We start from the raw sequence: 14,031 nt of genomic DNA on the forward strand, positions 1-14,031 counted from the left end.
TCTAAAATCTAAATTCAGATCGAGTTAAATCAAGATCTTTTTGGGTGGAACTCTACTACTAACATCGTTGTAACTACTTCGAATCTCAATTAGCTCATGAATTGTTATAATAGGAAGCTATCTATCAAAGCCACCTTATAGGAAATGCCTTTATATGCGTTCTTTAATGGGCTCTGAGGCAATGCTCATCTAGTCATCATATATGCTTCATACAAACTATATCTAGTCATCATATGTACTTCATAAAAACTATAGTTCCTGCATTCCAGTAAGCAGTGACCCATACGAGCTCGGTATCAAGCCAAGGAAACATGACAAGAAGTTAAAGATTCTGTTCAATGATAGGTATTATTGACAGTGTGAGAATCTTACTTCACACCACCCATTGGTGGACCCCCAGCATCAACACATGTCTTGTTCTATTGACCTCGCCACGTGCGTTGGTCAGCTCGTATGATGAGATATATAACCCTTTATTCTTTAGCTGCATATCCAACAAAAGTAAAGCAGGGAAAAGCAGAGAGAGAGAGAGAGAGAGAGAGAGAGGTTTTTGCAACGCCATTTCCAATTTGTTTTCTTTGTGCAGATGCTCCATCACATCTCTTGATTTGAAAAGGAACTAATTCTGTGGGTGCGTCGTAAGACTACTGACAGAGAATATACATGAAATGTACATTTCATTATAGCCAATAATATTCTTTCTTTCAGTCATAGTATCTAATGATGATAAGCATGCCACCTCCTAAGCCCGGCACCGTAGAATCCCACGTCAGATATTTGCTTTCAGTATCTCAATGAATGCTTACTCGAAAGAAACAGGTGTCTAAGTTTCTATTTCTACGGTTTCAGCAAGAAATCATAACGCAGTTGCACCATAATTCAAAACAGAGGAAGGAAAAGGGAAAAGGGAAAGGAGAAAAAGAGTTCGGTAAAATAACAAGTAATATGAGATTTTCCATGAATTGACATGTCAATGACTTAATCATAGTACTATCAACTGCCCTGGGGAGTTGATGCGTTTAACAATTATTTTTCTGACAGTTCTTGCCTCGCTAACATTGAAGAACAAGAGGTAAGGAAAAATGTTTGATTGGGGGATTGGGGGCAGTAAGATATTCAATAAGATCCACAAAGATGATTACTAATGAGGAACCAATTGATAAGCTTAAGAGTTGAAGATACATAATACAGCTGATGTACCCCCAATGCTCAATTAGCAGACTTAAATGATGAGGGAGCTGAGTGGCTTGGTAAGATATAACAGCAAGATAACTTATTTTTCACGAACTAATTATAAGTACAAATAATGATGGAAAAGTTCATAAAATATGAAGGTGACAACTAAATTCATCGCGAACACAGGATATAAAAAATAACCTGTCTAGTATTTAGTGCTTTGCATCAGGAACTTATGGGACTTGGACATCGAATAGTGGTGGACCACGATGAATCATCCAAAAGTTAGCTTTAAGTTGCTGTCGCACTCATCTTTGCAAGAATGACAATCAAGTCTTAAAATATCAATTTACCAATAATTAGGCTCTTACTCATCGTTGAGGCTCGTGAATTTGTAACTGCTTAAATTTTTATTTTCAATTAAGTTCACAGAAAATTTTGTTAGTGACCTAATTATAATTAAATTAGTATTCTGAGACCTAATTGTCATTCTCTCTTCATCTTTTAAATTATTCGCCCAAGCATGACTATGACTGTTTTCTCAAGAATCCCATTGCCTGGTAGACGTTCTGGAGAGTAGCATCTGCTATCTCAGAAGCTTTTCTAGCACCTTCAACCAAGACTTCATCTAAATAACCAGAATCAGACATGATTTCCTCGTAGCGAACCTGCCAAAGTTTTTTTTTTTTTTTTGGTAACAAAAAGTTTGATGATGACAAACGGACTTCGACAACAATACAGAATTATATTCAAAATACAGGGCTACTGTAAAAATGAATTAAGCACAGCTAAAGGACAGCAGATGACCTAACAGACACTCTTCAAAGCAAAAGGCAGTAGTAAAGCGAGAATTATGAGCATATTCAGCAAAATGCTGAGAAGTGAGAAGCAACTAACCACAAACTCATGCATGTATTCAAATTTGAGGCATCAAGATCAAGAAGAACAAAGCATATATCAATGTCTACGAATTGACAACTCAAGTACAGCAGCATGTGTCTATGAATTGACAATTCAAATTTGAAGGCCCAGCCAAGATCAGGTTATACCATTGACTGTATTGCAGTCCACAAACATTCGGCAGCATGATGAAAAACAGGAAACCACCAGCATACCCATGCATGTGTGCAAATTCGATACAGTATGATTAAATCTTAAAAACAAATATCAAAGTTAAGAAAATTGACAACTAAAGTACAGCAGCAAGCAACATTTCAAGAACCAAACGAGTCCAAACTGTAGGATTGACTGTATCACAGCCTGGCCCCCTTCTGGGCTGATCACCTATCCACCTGATGGAGAATTGAAGACTTATACTATGGAAAAAAAAAGGTTTAGAATTTAATGAAGTTTACTTTTTCCTCAGCAATTATATTTATTTAAAAGTTAGTTTTCTTTTAATTTATTTTGAATTAGGCTTTATCTTATCTTCAGCTTTTGATTAGTTTAAATAATAATCAAGTTTAAATCAATATTATTTTATTATTTGTATCTAAGGCTCTATAAATAGCTCTAGGATTTTCTCATTTGGGAGACCCTTTTTACTATTAGATAATTTTGACATTATTTTGCTGTCATGCTCTCCCCAAACTTCTCTATTTCCCTCTCCCTTCTTCTCTCATTACCCCCCTTCTTCCCCTCTTTCCGTTGTTTTAGATCAATTTGGCATCAAAACAAGGTTACTCACATTCCTTTCATATAGACTTGGCATGACAACTGAAGCACGTCACTAGACCATATAAACTTGTTTGACCCCTTTTAGGGCTGGTCACTGATCTACCCGTTTTAAGGACAGGGTGTGTTCAGATCACATAGACATGTCTGACCAATTTGAGTTGTCCAACCAGGCACCAGCGACATAAAACATTAAACATCTTTGAAAAAATAAGGTCACATTTGATTACTAAAAAGAAATAAAATGGATTGAAAAATAAAAGTAAAAATGAGATGATCAAAAAGAATAGTGAACCACATTCATAAAGGAAGAAGATGATTTAGTTCATGGGGATATGAATCATGATTCATGAAATTTTTGGAGAGTGTGATAATTTCCACATTTATATTATATATTGATGAGTTTTATCGTACTTACCATGAGGAGAAAAGATGATTTAGTTAATTTTTATGTTGATTTTTTCAATTCAATTCATTTCATTTCTTTCTAATAACCAAACATGACCTAAAAGTAAGGTCAGGAGGTGGAATCTAATAGTTAGGAAAGAAATTTAACCTTGGATGGTTAGAAGCCACCATTAAAACAGTTAGTTTAAAGACTCAAGTGATCTAGAATCTTCACATGCACTCATGTGCTGTCAATTCCCTTTTTTGATATTGAATTTTCCAAAAAATACCATCAACAGTCATACTACATGTTCCCATGAAGTGTTCGAATAAAAATGAGAAAGGAAAGTTAATTTACTCGTATCTAAAACTACCCACTTTTGGTTTATTTTGTATCTGAATCCAAATCCTATTTGCATATGTAGACATCAAGTTGATGCCACAGTAATACTTCAGTGCCACTCAAAATATCTAGCTGAGAGATTATCACCACGTATTTGCCACTTAATCTCAATAGGGCGGATGGGAGTCGAAAATCCATGCATAATAGCCTTCCATCTCAACACAGCGTATGCAAAGTGCCAACACAAGGGACGACAGAGTAAAACTAACATATTTATCAACAACCTCCTAAAAGCAGTTAAAAGCACATGAATAAGCATATTTCCAAAAAAAAAAAAAAGGAAGAAATGAAAAATATAATTAGAAAAAACTCATGTAAGATGTTATGTGGATTCCCAATTACCAAAACTAACATAAGAATGACGGACTTCTCCTTACAACGCTGTGTGAAGGTGTCAACAAATATTCGGTAACCAAACAAAAAAACATCAGTGATTTTAGTTTTGAGGATTAAAGTTATCAGGCAGTTCCATGAAACAAAAAGATAAGGATAAGAATTTAAAACGGTAGCGATTTTAAAATTTATATTCATCAATAATCATTGCTGGGAGATAGAATTTTGGCGACAAAGAAAAGTCAACCTGAATGGGATGCAGATGATCGATCAGGGCATCTGTTAAAAGGGCTTTGAATGTGCCCCAGTTCATATTTTGGCATTCTTGCAGAACTTCCTGCATAAAAAAATAATTACCACAAAAATAACCCAGATTGTTTGAAAGCCATTAATTATGGTATGATGGGAAAAATTACAGAGCAACAAAAAAAATCTAAAATAAAGTCCTGTAAACACCTGACCATTAGTAACCATAGTAGAAAGAAACTTTTTCCCCTTAATCAAAGAAGTAATTTCATCAAGGAAGAGAAAACAAAGGAGAACGAACTACCATGCAAGCGCAATACTAGAACCAGAACAAAAAGAAATAAAAAATAGCAACTTATACATTCAGCAAAACTGCCAATCCCTCCGGAAAAAAATTGAGTCAAACACCAAAGAGAAACTATTAGAAGATTAGCTCAAGAATTCTTTTAATTTGACACCAATATGGAGATGTCTAAACAATCTTCAAGTGTATATACTATAAGATGTCCTACATTTCTCGTTAAGATATCATGGTCCAAATACACTCTTTTAATAGCTTTGATTTGTTCTTGTTAATTTATATTCTTTCTAAAGAGCTGGTAGCAAGGAACCAACAAGGGTTAGGTCTAACGAAAAAAGCTAGTCTCTCATAAAATGGTGAAACAAGATTCGAATCCCCACTGGAAGAGGTGCCCACATTTAGAATCCAATTGTGTCTCGAAAAGGATTGCCTCCAATAAGAAGATATCTGTAAGAAATAAAATAAAAAGCTAGTAGCAAGGAACTAATAATTTAATCCCTTCAAAATAAGTTTTCCATTGTTTTCCCCAGAAGATGATTTGCTTCCTGGCTGTCTTGGATCTCTTTTGCCTTCATTTCCTTTCTTTCTTTTTCTCCACTTTTACACTAGAATAAAACAGGACAGTATTTTAACCCAAAAAAAAGAGAGAGAGACAGAATCTAAGCATCAATTATAAAGGCTGCTCATTTAGATAATAGCATATGTGATACTCACTGATAAAATATCATCAAGATAATAATTAATGAAGCCACAGGCCAAAATTGTACAAGGCTGGCCAATGGACGTTTGAACAAACTAAGCCAGCCCCAGCATCATTAATAAAGAGTTTAACAACTAAACAAGCATGATGCAAAAATAAATTTTAAAATAAGATGTTCCTTACCTCTTTTGTCTTGTCAGTAATGAGCTGGTATATGGAAAGAAGATTGTTACATTCAGGCCTTTCTGGATTGTCAAATTCTAAGCTGTAAGGTTCACCACAAAGTCCAAAAACAGTCACTTTAGAAATAGCCGACAGTGGACTAACAAAGATTAATAAAAAGGGGAGGGGGTGAAGACATTTTAGGGACATAACCTTCAAGTACTAAGATCATCATATCATGATATTGCAAGTAAAACAATGAAAAATACTCACCCAGTGAATGCGTCAGTTTTGCAACGTTTTAACTTGTTTGCTATCAGCTACAAAACAAAACAAAACAAGCTCAGAACAAGTGGGATGAGAGGAAAATCAACAGCTAAATTATGTAGGATAATAGCCAGGATAAACTTCAACATAGGCAATAATAAAAGCATTGCAGAACTGAAAATGTTTGTAATGATGCCTGATTCTATTATGTTAATCAGTAGAGCAAAAACAATTCAAAAGGAGCCCATGTCTGCGTCGGACACTCATATTTGACAACACTAGCACACAACACTTCAAATAACATCAAGACACTTCAAACTTTTTCATATTCTTGCTTTTGTCTCAATATTCATGATTAATTACAAACTTAAGTTATGGATGAAGACTTTAAAGTAGAAGGGTTTCGGCCTAAGTAGGAGTAAGACGAAATATTTGCATTATAATTTTGATAAGAGGTTAGTCAGTAATAATTTAGAAGTGAGATTAGTGGATCAGATCATACCTCAAGTGAAAAAATTTAAATATTTGGAAGCAATTGTTCAACATGATAGGGAACTTGATGGGAATTTTGCACATAAGATACAAGTTGGATGATTTAAATAGAAGAGGCCTAAAGGAGTTATTTGTGATTGAAAAGTACTAAATAAATTTAAAAGGAAGTTTTATTGAACTGCTATAAAACTAGTCATGTTATATAGCAGTGAATATTGGGCTTTAAAGGGACAACAAAAGCATAAAGTTAGAGTAGCAAATATGAGAATGTTGAGATGGATGTGTGGGCATACATGAAAAGATAAAGTCTAAATTGGACATATATGAGAAAAATTGGGCTTGGCATCTATTGATAGAAAAATGGTAGAAAACCATTTGAGATGATTTAGAAATATACAAAGAAGGCCGTGGGAGGCACTAGTGAGGAGAGTGAAACTAATAATCTTAAGCCTTATTAAGATAGGGAGAGAAAAACTAAAGAAAACACTTATGGAAGTTATTAAATAAAAACTCTTAGTTAACAATATTTTTAAAAGCTTGGTTAATGACAGAGTATAATGATGTCATGCAATCCCTATAGTTGACCCCACCTATTGGGATTAGGCTTCTTATTGTTGCTGTATTCATGATTTGTAGGCATAAATAAATTAATAACTCCAAGGAATTGGGTCAACCTTCAGGCTAAAGCACCTGTTTCCAGATGAACAAACTTCTCCAACTCTAATGATAACATGGATTAAATCTAATAAGACTTCAAAGAAAAAGTAGAGGCCCTCTGTAATTCCAAATGTAGCTGTGCCATATGAAATTTGTTCTCTTTATTTTAATAAATTTAAAAATAAACCTTTCTTTTCTACCCAGCCCACAACAAAGAGCAAACTAGGGAGATTTTTCAGCACTAGAAAATCATATTGCCAGATGCTTTTGAAAAGCATTGATAAAGAAATCAGTCCAGAAAAAACCAGCCATGGTACACGTCATTTTCCTGCATTTAATGATCTGGACACAGTTAAAATAAAATGTAATCTGATTTCATTTTTGTTGCAGCAGATGAAACGAAAATATTTCATCCTAGAAGTTAAATTGCTTATCAAATACTACTGAAAGATAAAATATTATGCGAAAATATATTTTCAAAAACAGGGAATCACATCTATGTTATCTATTAAAATGGTTGTCAAAAAAATACAGATTTCATTTTATAATATGAGAATTTAACAATCTCATTATTGGCTGAATCACATCTATGTTATCAATATTTACTGATATGGTATGTGATAAACATGATTGCTCCTTCTAACATTACTATCTTACAGGCCACAACAAAATTTCAGAAATAATGGGATGAAAATTTTTTCAACAAGAATTATAAATGAAAAAAATTAAAAAGAATTATAAATCTTAAGTAATGCAGCAAGGCTGACATATAAATTAATACGGCAAGTGAAACTGCACTCGTACTTACATCTTTTGGATCAAGAAGATTGATTCTGGATTGATCAGAAGGTGCAGACTTTGACATCTATAAAACGAAACCACAACAAAAGCCAGAATTCAGAACAAATATATAGGCTTAATGTTAATAGCAAATCTAGCATTTTACTATTTTTAATTAACTGGGAAGAAATCTTCACCTGCGAATCAATTAGCCCCTTCAATTCATAATTTCATAAAAATGCATCATTGTAAAGATTTTATTTTCCCTTTCAACAAGGCAAGAGGGCACAGGAGGGGATAAATAACTGTGAATGTGACTTTGTATGAGGACATAAAATGAACAATAACATTAAAAAATGTGCATAAATCATATTTATATAATTTTTCTAAGTACTGCAAATTTGATCTTGAAGCTTGGGAAGCTCAATCCTAGAAAGAAAAAGAAAAGGAAAAAGTAGAAACCTTGGAAAGACCATCAGTTAGTGACATAACTCGGGCTCCAGCTGGAGGTATGAGGGGCTCTGGAACCTGCATTGTAGAAGGCACTGACAGAAAGAATATATTCCAAATATGACTCATTAGCACTTGTTAATGAGTGGATATAGCTTACCTTAAATATGGAACCACCTCGGCTGTCACAAAAATAGAGGGGTCATTCTGACAAGTCATAAGGTGCCATTTATGTCCACTTTAAAAGATAATACCTCTTACCCGCCTAACTTCTTCCACTTCCTTCCTCCATATAAATAATTAACACGTTCAGCCAATTCACGGGTTAATTCCAAATGCTGCTTTTGATCTTCACCAACTGGGACAAAGTCTGACTGCAAAATCAAGCTGCAATTCATAAGGCTTGTACGTATTCAAGATAATATCAATCCACCATTTAGGGAAAAAAAAACCCAAATAAGACCTAGAAAAACAAGAAGTTCGAAAAATTACATAGAAAAAGCTAAAGTCACAAATAAGTATTACAGGTACATTAAATTGGTATTTAAACTTTCACTTGTAGCTTGATGTGTAATCCATAAAAGAAATATTAAAGATTAGTTAATTAGTAGTTAGATAGTTGGGTGGTTAGGTTTTGTCAGAATAAGAGCATAAGGGAGCTTATATAAAGGGTCCTATATGACTGAGATTATGCTTAATGTGAAAAAACCCAGAAATATATTCAGTTTTCTCTCTACCTCTGTTTCCTTTTTCTGTCTTCTCTCTCATCTCTCATATTTCTTTCTTATTTTCCTTCGTTTTCTATCCTGCTTCTCTCTCTTCGTCTCCTTCTACCATATCAGTGGTATCAAAGCCTATCTTTCCTACCTTATATGTCCATAACCCACTCCCAAACAACATTAAAGAAGATGGCATTCTCATATAACATATCACACGTACCAAGCAAAGGGAGAGATGCGAAAACAGTAGCTGGAGGTAATGGGTCTCATTTTATTAAGGGTAAGACTGATCTTTTACTTGAATACCATTCTTTTTCATTGATAAACGGATCTACTTCCTCTGTTTTCTCGATGGCAAGTTCCTTTTCAAACCCTAATTCAAAAATCTTAAACAAATTAAACTAAGAGGAGGTTGATGGTCTTCAGTCAAAGAATATTTGTTTCTCTTGTCACAAAACATTCTTTTAAGGGTCATAGATGTTCCCCAACTCAGAAAGTCCAGACACAACTCATTCTCGAGCCTGAATCTGAAGAAGCCATCGCAGAAGATACTGAGCAGGTGTTACGTGGTCAAAGAAGTCCTAGTGACGGCAAAGGGGCTTCTGGATAAAGGATGGTTGAATTCTGCTTTTTTTTTTTTTTCCTTTGTGTCAACCCTTGAGGTCAAGGGTTTTTTTTTCCACCAAAGGGGGGAGTATTGATGCACAATTCATAAAAGAAATATTAAAGATTAGTTAGTTAGTAGTTAGATAGTTGGGTCGTTAGGTTTTGTTAGAATAAGAGCGTAAGGTAGGGCCTATATAAAAGGTCCTATATGACTCAGGTTATGCTTAATGTGAAAAAACCCAGAAATATATTCAGTTCTCTCTCTACTTTTGTTTTCTTCTCTACTTTTGTTTTCTTTTTCCCTCCTCTCTCTCATCTCTCGTCTTTCTTTCTTATTTTTCTCTGTTTTCTATACTTCTTCTCTCTCTTCATCTCCTTCTACTGCATCACAGCTCCATAAAAAAGAAAAAAAATTGACAACCATCCAGACAGACATATTAGAGACAGAGGCACAGAAAGGCAGAGCACTGGAAACCACCTGATATAGAAGAATATCAGCAGCCATTAGAACAGGATATGTCAAAAGAGCGACCCCAACATTTTCATCTCCCTACAAGTGTGATTCAAAAAGAAATATAGGTTCATGATAAGTAAAAAGACTCAGAACTGAATATAAAGAACTAAAGAATAAAGAAAGGTCGACTAAAGAAATAGCAAAGGCTAAGTACAAGATACAAATTGTAAACGCCAAGTACTAATGGAAAAACTGAATCCCCCAATTCTCTCTGTTTTTTTTTTTTGGCAGAAAGTGGTCATCATATTCTCCAAATCGCATGGCTTTGGCATCCAAGCAGAAACAGCTTCCTTCAACACAGAGCATAAGGAAAGGAAACTATTTTTTCTTTCTTTTCTTTTCCTTTTTTTTTTTCACGCGAAGGCTTTGAAATTAAGCACTGAAAAGCTGTCGATACCCAAAAAACTGTGGGACAAACTCATGTTCTTGATTATAAAGCAAAATTTTCTTTCCATTTTTCCTTTTCCCATTTTATGAATAGGCTTTGATTTTCACCTTACCAAAAAGATATGAAACAAGAAAGTCAAAGTTTTTTCTTTTTCATTCCCCCCCCCCAAAAAAGGGTGAACTCTGTCCAATGTGCAAATCACCTATAACTTCAGAAGAAAATAAATGTTCTTGTAGACTGTAGATTATGACTCTAACTTTGACTGCACCTCCATAAATAAGGGAAATCGTTATCGAAGGAAGTCAAAAATTATAAAATTAAGGAAAACAATTTTATGCAGTTCTTTATATCTTTGCCATTAGGTTCCTTAACGAGTACGCAACAAGTATATGATTTTTCAAAACGTGTATTTCCCCAATTAAAACACGTGCTTGCCCTGTTATAATTAGAGAATCATGCATGTCGTAATTTGGTGAATAACATGATAAAAAAATATGAGAAACTACATTTAAGTCCAATCCTAAAGTTATAATTAGAAGGAAATTGAAAATGAAAAGAGGGAATTCATACAGCTAGGCACACACCTCCTTGCGGGATTTCTCTTTAAACTGAATCATTCTGTACAGCCAACCAATTGGTGTGGCAGAACTTAGCAGCCACATCAATTCTACATGTGCACGAACATGGGATTGCACAAATACAGATGCCTGCATAATTGTAATGATATTTCTAGCAAAAATGCACATTTCTAAAAAAAGTTGCAAAGAACAGAGAAGATTACTAAATACCTTTGATGTATCAACACCACATGCCAGATAAATGGCTGCTGTCTCCCTTGTTGTCCTAGATAATTGTTGTGTGTCATATGGTAATGTGATCTGCATCATTACAAGAAAACAGAATACCATCTATAATTAGTAATACATTACATCTGAAAAGTAACAGAGTAAGGTCCATGTTCCACCCCACTGACCAATATAATTAGCCTCAATTATGAATTTCATTGGGCTATTCAGCCTCAAGGGGGTGTTTGATACCAATATCACATGAAACTGATCATAAGGGTAATGTGCATTATTCCCACAAACAGCAAAAGATACAATGTCAAGTCCACTGTTGGGGTAACACAAAACCAACTAAAGCTCAAAAGCAGCACAGACAGATAAAGTAAAAATCATCAATTACACAATCCTTTTTTCAACGAATAGTGTTGCGCCTATTTAGCTATACTCAAAATGTGAATGCGAGCAGGAATGAGTCCATTTTCCAAAATAACAAAAGTAAGAGATAGTTCAACGTCCATCTAAAGATTGAAATCACTTTTGATCAATCTCAAATGATCTTATCAAAATATTTGCAAAGCTCATAATGACAATAGTTGGGAGCATATTTGCTATCTACTATAAATGATATTCAGGAAGAGATTTTCCACTTTATCTGAACTTACATGAACTCAGAGCTGTAATTCTAACAACAAAATGAGAAAAAAAAAATTACAGCATCACCTAAAACTTTAAAAGCTTATGTAGTAGAAGAAATATGGAAATACCGCATGCAGGTCCACGATGAAGTAAAGTGTATCATATGTATTCTGCATAATTAAAGAAATATCATAAATTAGCAAGTCACATAAAATCCTTGAATCAAATCAATCAATTTCTGTTTCATGCTAAAGTCAATTAACACTTGTATGCAACCAATGAACTCTTGTTTTCTAAGTGACAGCCATCCCATTATAGCTTGGGGGTGAGGAACGACCAACAGCTAGGAATAAATGAGTCCTTGATTAGCAATCTCCACAATCTTTACCCATAGGAACTCAAATTGAGAATCCAAGCAAACAACAGCTGTGGATTCACTATTGCAATTCTCTTATCAATGATCTAAATTTTTCACTAGATATACCACTGATTTACAACACAAAATATACAAATGGACATGTCTGTCAATGGCCAGAAAAATCCTAATCAGCCATATGGGGCACCGACCAGACATTCATTTGGCTCTTAGCAAGTTCAGTTGGGCGTGCTATTGTTCTACACATGTGTAGATAGCAATATGTAAGTATTTTGTAAGTCAATTCCTTCAGCCTTAGCTTTCAATGCTAGAGGAACTAAAACATGCCAGGCTTGTAATGGATTAGAAGTGGCTTTTTGATACCTAAGCTGCTCAGCACATATATGAGGGATGAAAGAGTAAAAGATCAGATTTATGAAAGCTAAAAGTCAATTCCATCGATTTTATTTGGTCTTGCAACTTATACCAACGCCCGTTTAAAAGAATAATTACATACAAGTTCATGTTTGAGGTTATTCACTTTGCAACAATATCAAGAAAGAAGATCAACTCATCAACAACCTGAAGTCCAATCCAATTCTTTATGGCACCGAGATAGTTCCCAAGGTGAATAGACCCTGTAGGTTGAACTCCTGAAACTACCCGTTTCCTGTCAAAGAGAAGTTAATAAACATATGTTGAAAAGGTGCATTCCGATTCCAATATAAAGTACAGCAAAAGACAACAAAAATCTGCACACGAGCGCCGAGATAATTACAGAATACAAACTATTGACGAAGTAATGTTATACTGTCAATCTAAGTAGCTGGCATCTAGGAACAGTGTACATGTATTCCCAACACTTGCTCCAGTAGTCCAGTATACGAATCATAATGTATCAATAGCGAGACCCCACCATATTGATCAATGGTATAAGGGATCAAGTATGACCAAAAATACAAAAAGACAAGTTTTTTGGACTCAATAAGCACTGAATGTTAGAAGAATTAAGTCGTGATTACTTTACAGAGGTCGGAGAAGTCTCTGAAGCAGATACAATGCTAGAATAACAGCGGACGCACGCTCCACTGAGTATAAGTGGACGGTGAGAACGAAGAAGGTTCCTGGCAGTGGCCTTCGAGAACCTCGGTCCAATACACGACCTGCTGATTGCAATATATATGAGAAAATAAAAGCCACATTTCTAAGCTTATGAAGAAAGAAGAATACAATGAGGATAGAAGAGTGTCGGTGCGTACAGCGAAGGAGCAAAGTGCGGAGACGAAGATGAGAGAATCAGGATTTGAGAAAGAAACGCGCGACCCATCTTACTTCAACGGCCGTCTTCTGCTGAGTTTTATCGAAATGCACCTCACGACTGCGAGAGACCTTTGGTTTTGATCAAACTATACGACAGTACCCGTAATCACGTCCAAGGATGCGATGTTCTTCCGAAGGCTGGTATACTACAAGTCGTTTGGAGATATTGCTTTCCCAATGCCAATGGGTTCTTCGCCATTTAAAATTTTTAAAGTATTTTAAACTTTCATCCTTTAAATTTGGATTTATACTATTTTAAAAATCAAATCCCGTTTAAGACATGATTAAAAAATGCAAAGGAATAACCTTAAAATATTAAATGAAAAAGAGCGGCTCTAATATAAATTGGTAGTTAAATATTGCATTAAAATTTTAAAATAATTAAGAAAATAATCATAAATTAAAGATTAAAATAATAGTTTAGCCTTTTGTTTCTGATAATAATGGCGTGTCTCGTGATGATGCACCGATTTAAAAGCCTCAAACATCTACATATTATTTAAGGTAAAAAAAATCTACATATTAAAAGATTGTCTAAATACAAATCTTGGTTTAAGTCCCAAAAAAAAAAAAAAAAACTTGTCTTAAGAGTTGTCCTTGCAAAAGCAATGATATATAGGAGTATATAGTGTATCTAAAATTCCATCTAGAATAGATAGGATATCGTACACTGTAAAGGA

At 34.6% G+C, this 14,031-nt stretch overlaps 1 protein-coding gene across 3 annotated transcripts; it reads right to left on the reverse strand.

Annotated features, from left to right (window-relative positions):
* Window positions 1-1,135: 1,135 nt before the first annotated feature.
* On the reverse strand, window positions 1,136-13,458 carry LOC129304054 (tryptophan--tRNA ligase, chloroplastic/mitochondrial-like). Of its 3 annotated transcripts, none has more exons than XM_054943678.1 (15): window positions 13,291-13,454; window positions 13,054-13,194; window positions 12,614-12,701; window positions 11,805-11,846; window positions 11,044-11,133; window positions 10,840-10,962; window positions 9,832-9,903; window positions 8,290-8,402; window positions 8,189-8,210; window positions 8,041-8,106; window positions 7,607-7,663; window positions 5,656-5,702; window positions 5,404-5,485; window positions 4,221-4,310; window positions 1,136-1,844 (listed from the first exon to the last, which is right to left on the reverse strand). In XM_054943678.1, exons 1-15 carry the CDS (start codon window positions 13,356-13,358, stop codon window positions 1,704-1,706), a joined length of 1,242 nt encoding a protein of 413 aa, XP_054799653.1. In that variant the 5' UTR covers window positions 13,359-13,454; the 3' UTR covers window positions 1,136-1,703. The 3 variants fall into 3 exon arrangements, with proteins under 3 accessions (XP_054799653.1, XP_054799654.1, XP_054799655.1); XM_054943679.1 differs by lacking the exon at window positions 1,136-1,844 and adding an exon at window positions 3,601-3,867 and having other exon boundaries at window positions 13,291-13,458; XM_054943680.1 differs by lacking the exons at window positions 1,136-1,844; window positions 4,221-4,310 and adding an exon at window positions 4,334-5,125 and having other exon boundaries at window positions 13,291-13,458.
* Window positions 13,459-14,031: the final 573 nt, after the last annotated feature.

This window comes from Prosopis cineraria, unplaced genomic scaffold (genome assembly GCF_029017545.1).
Source record: "Prosopis cineraria cultivar Desert tree isolate PC_DT_omini unplaced genomic scaffold, ASM2901754v1 PC2, whole genome shotgun sequence".
In the NCBI taxonomy this organism is placed as follows: Eukaryota; Viridiplantae; Streptophyta; class Magnoliopsida; order Fabales; family Fabaceae; genus Prosopis; species Prosopis cineraria.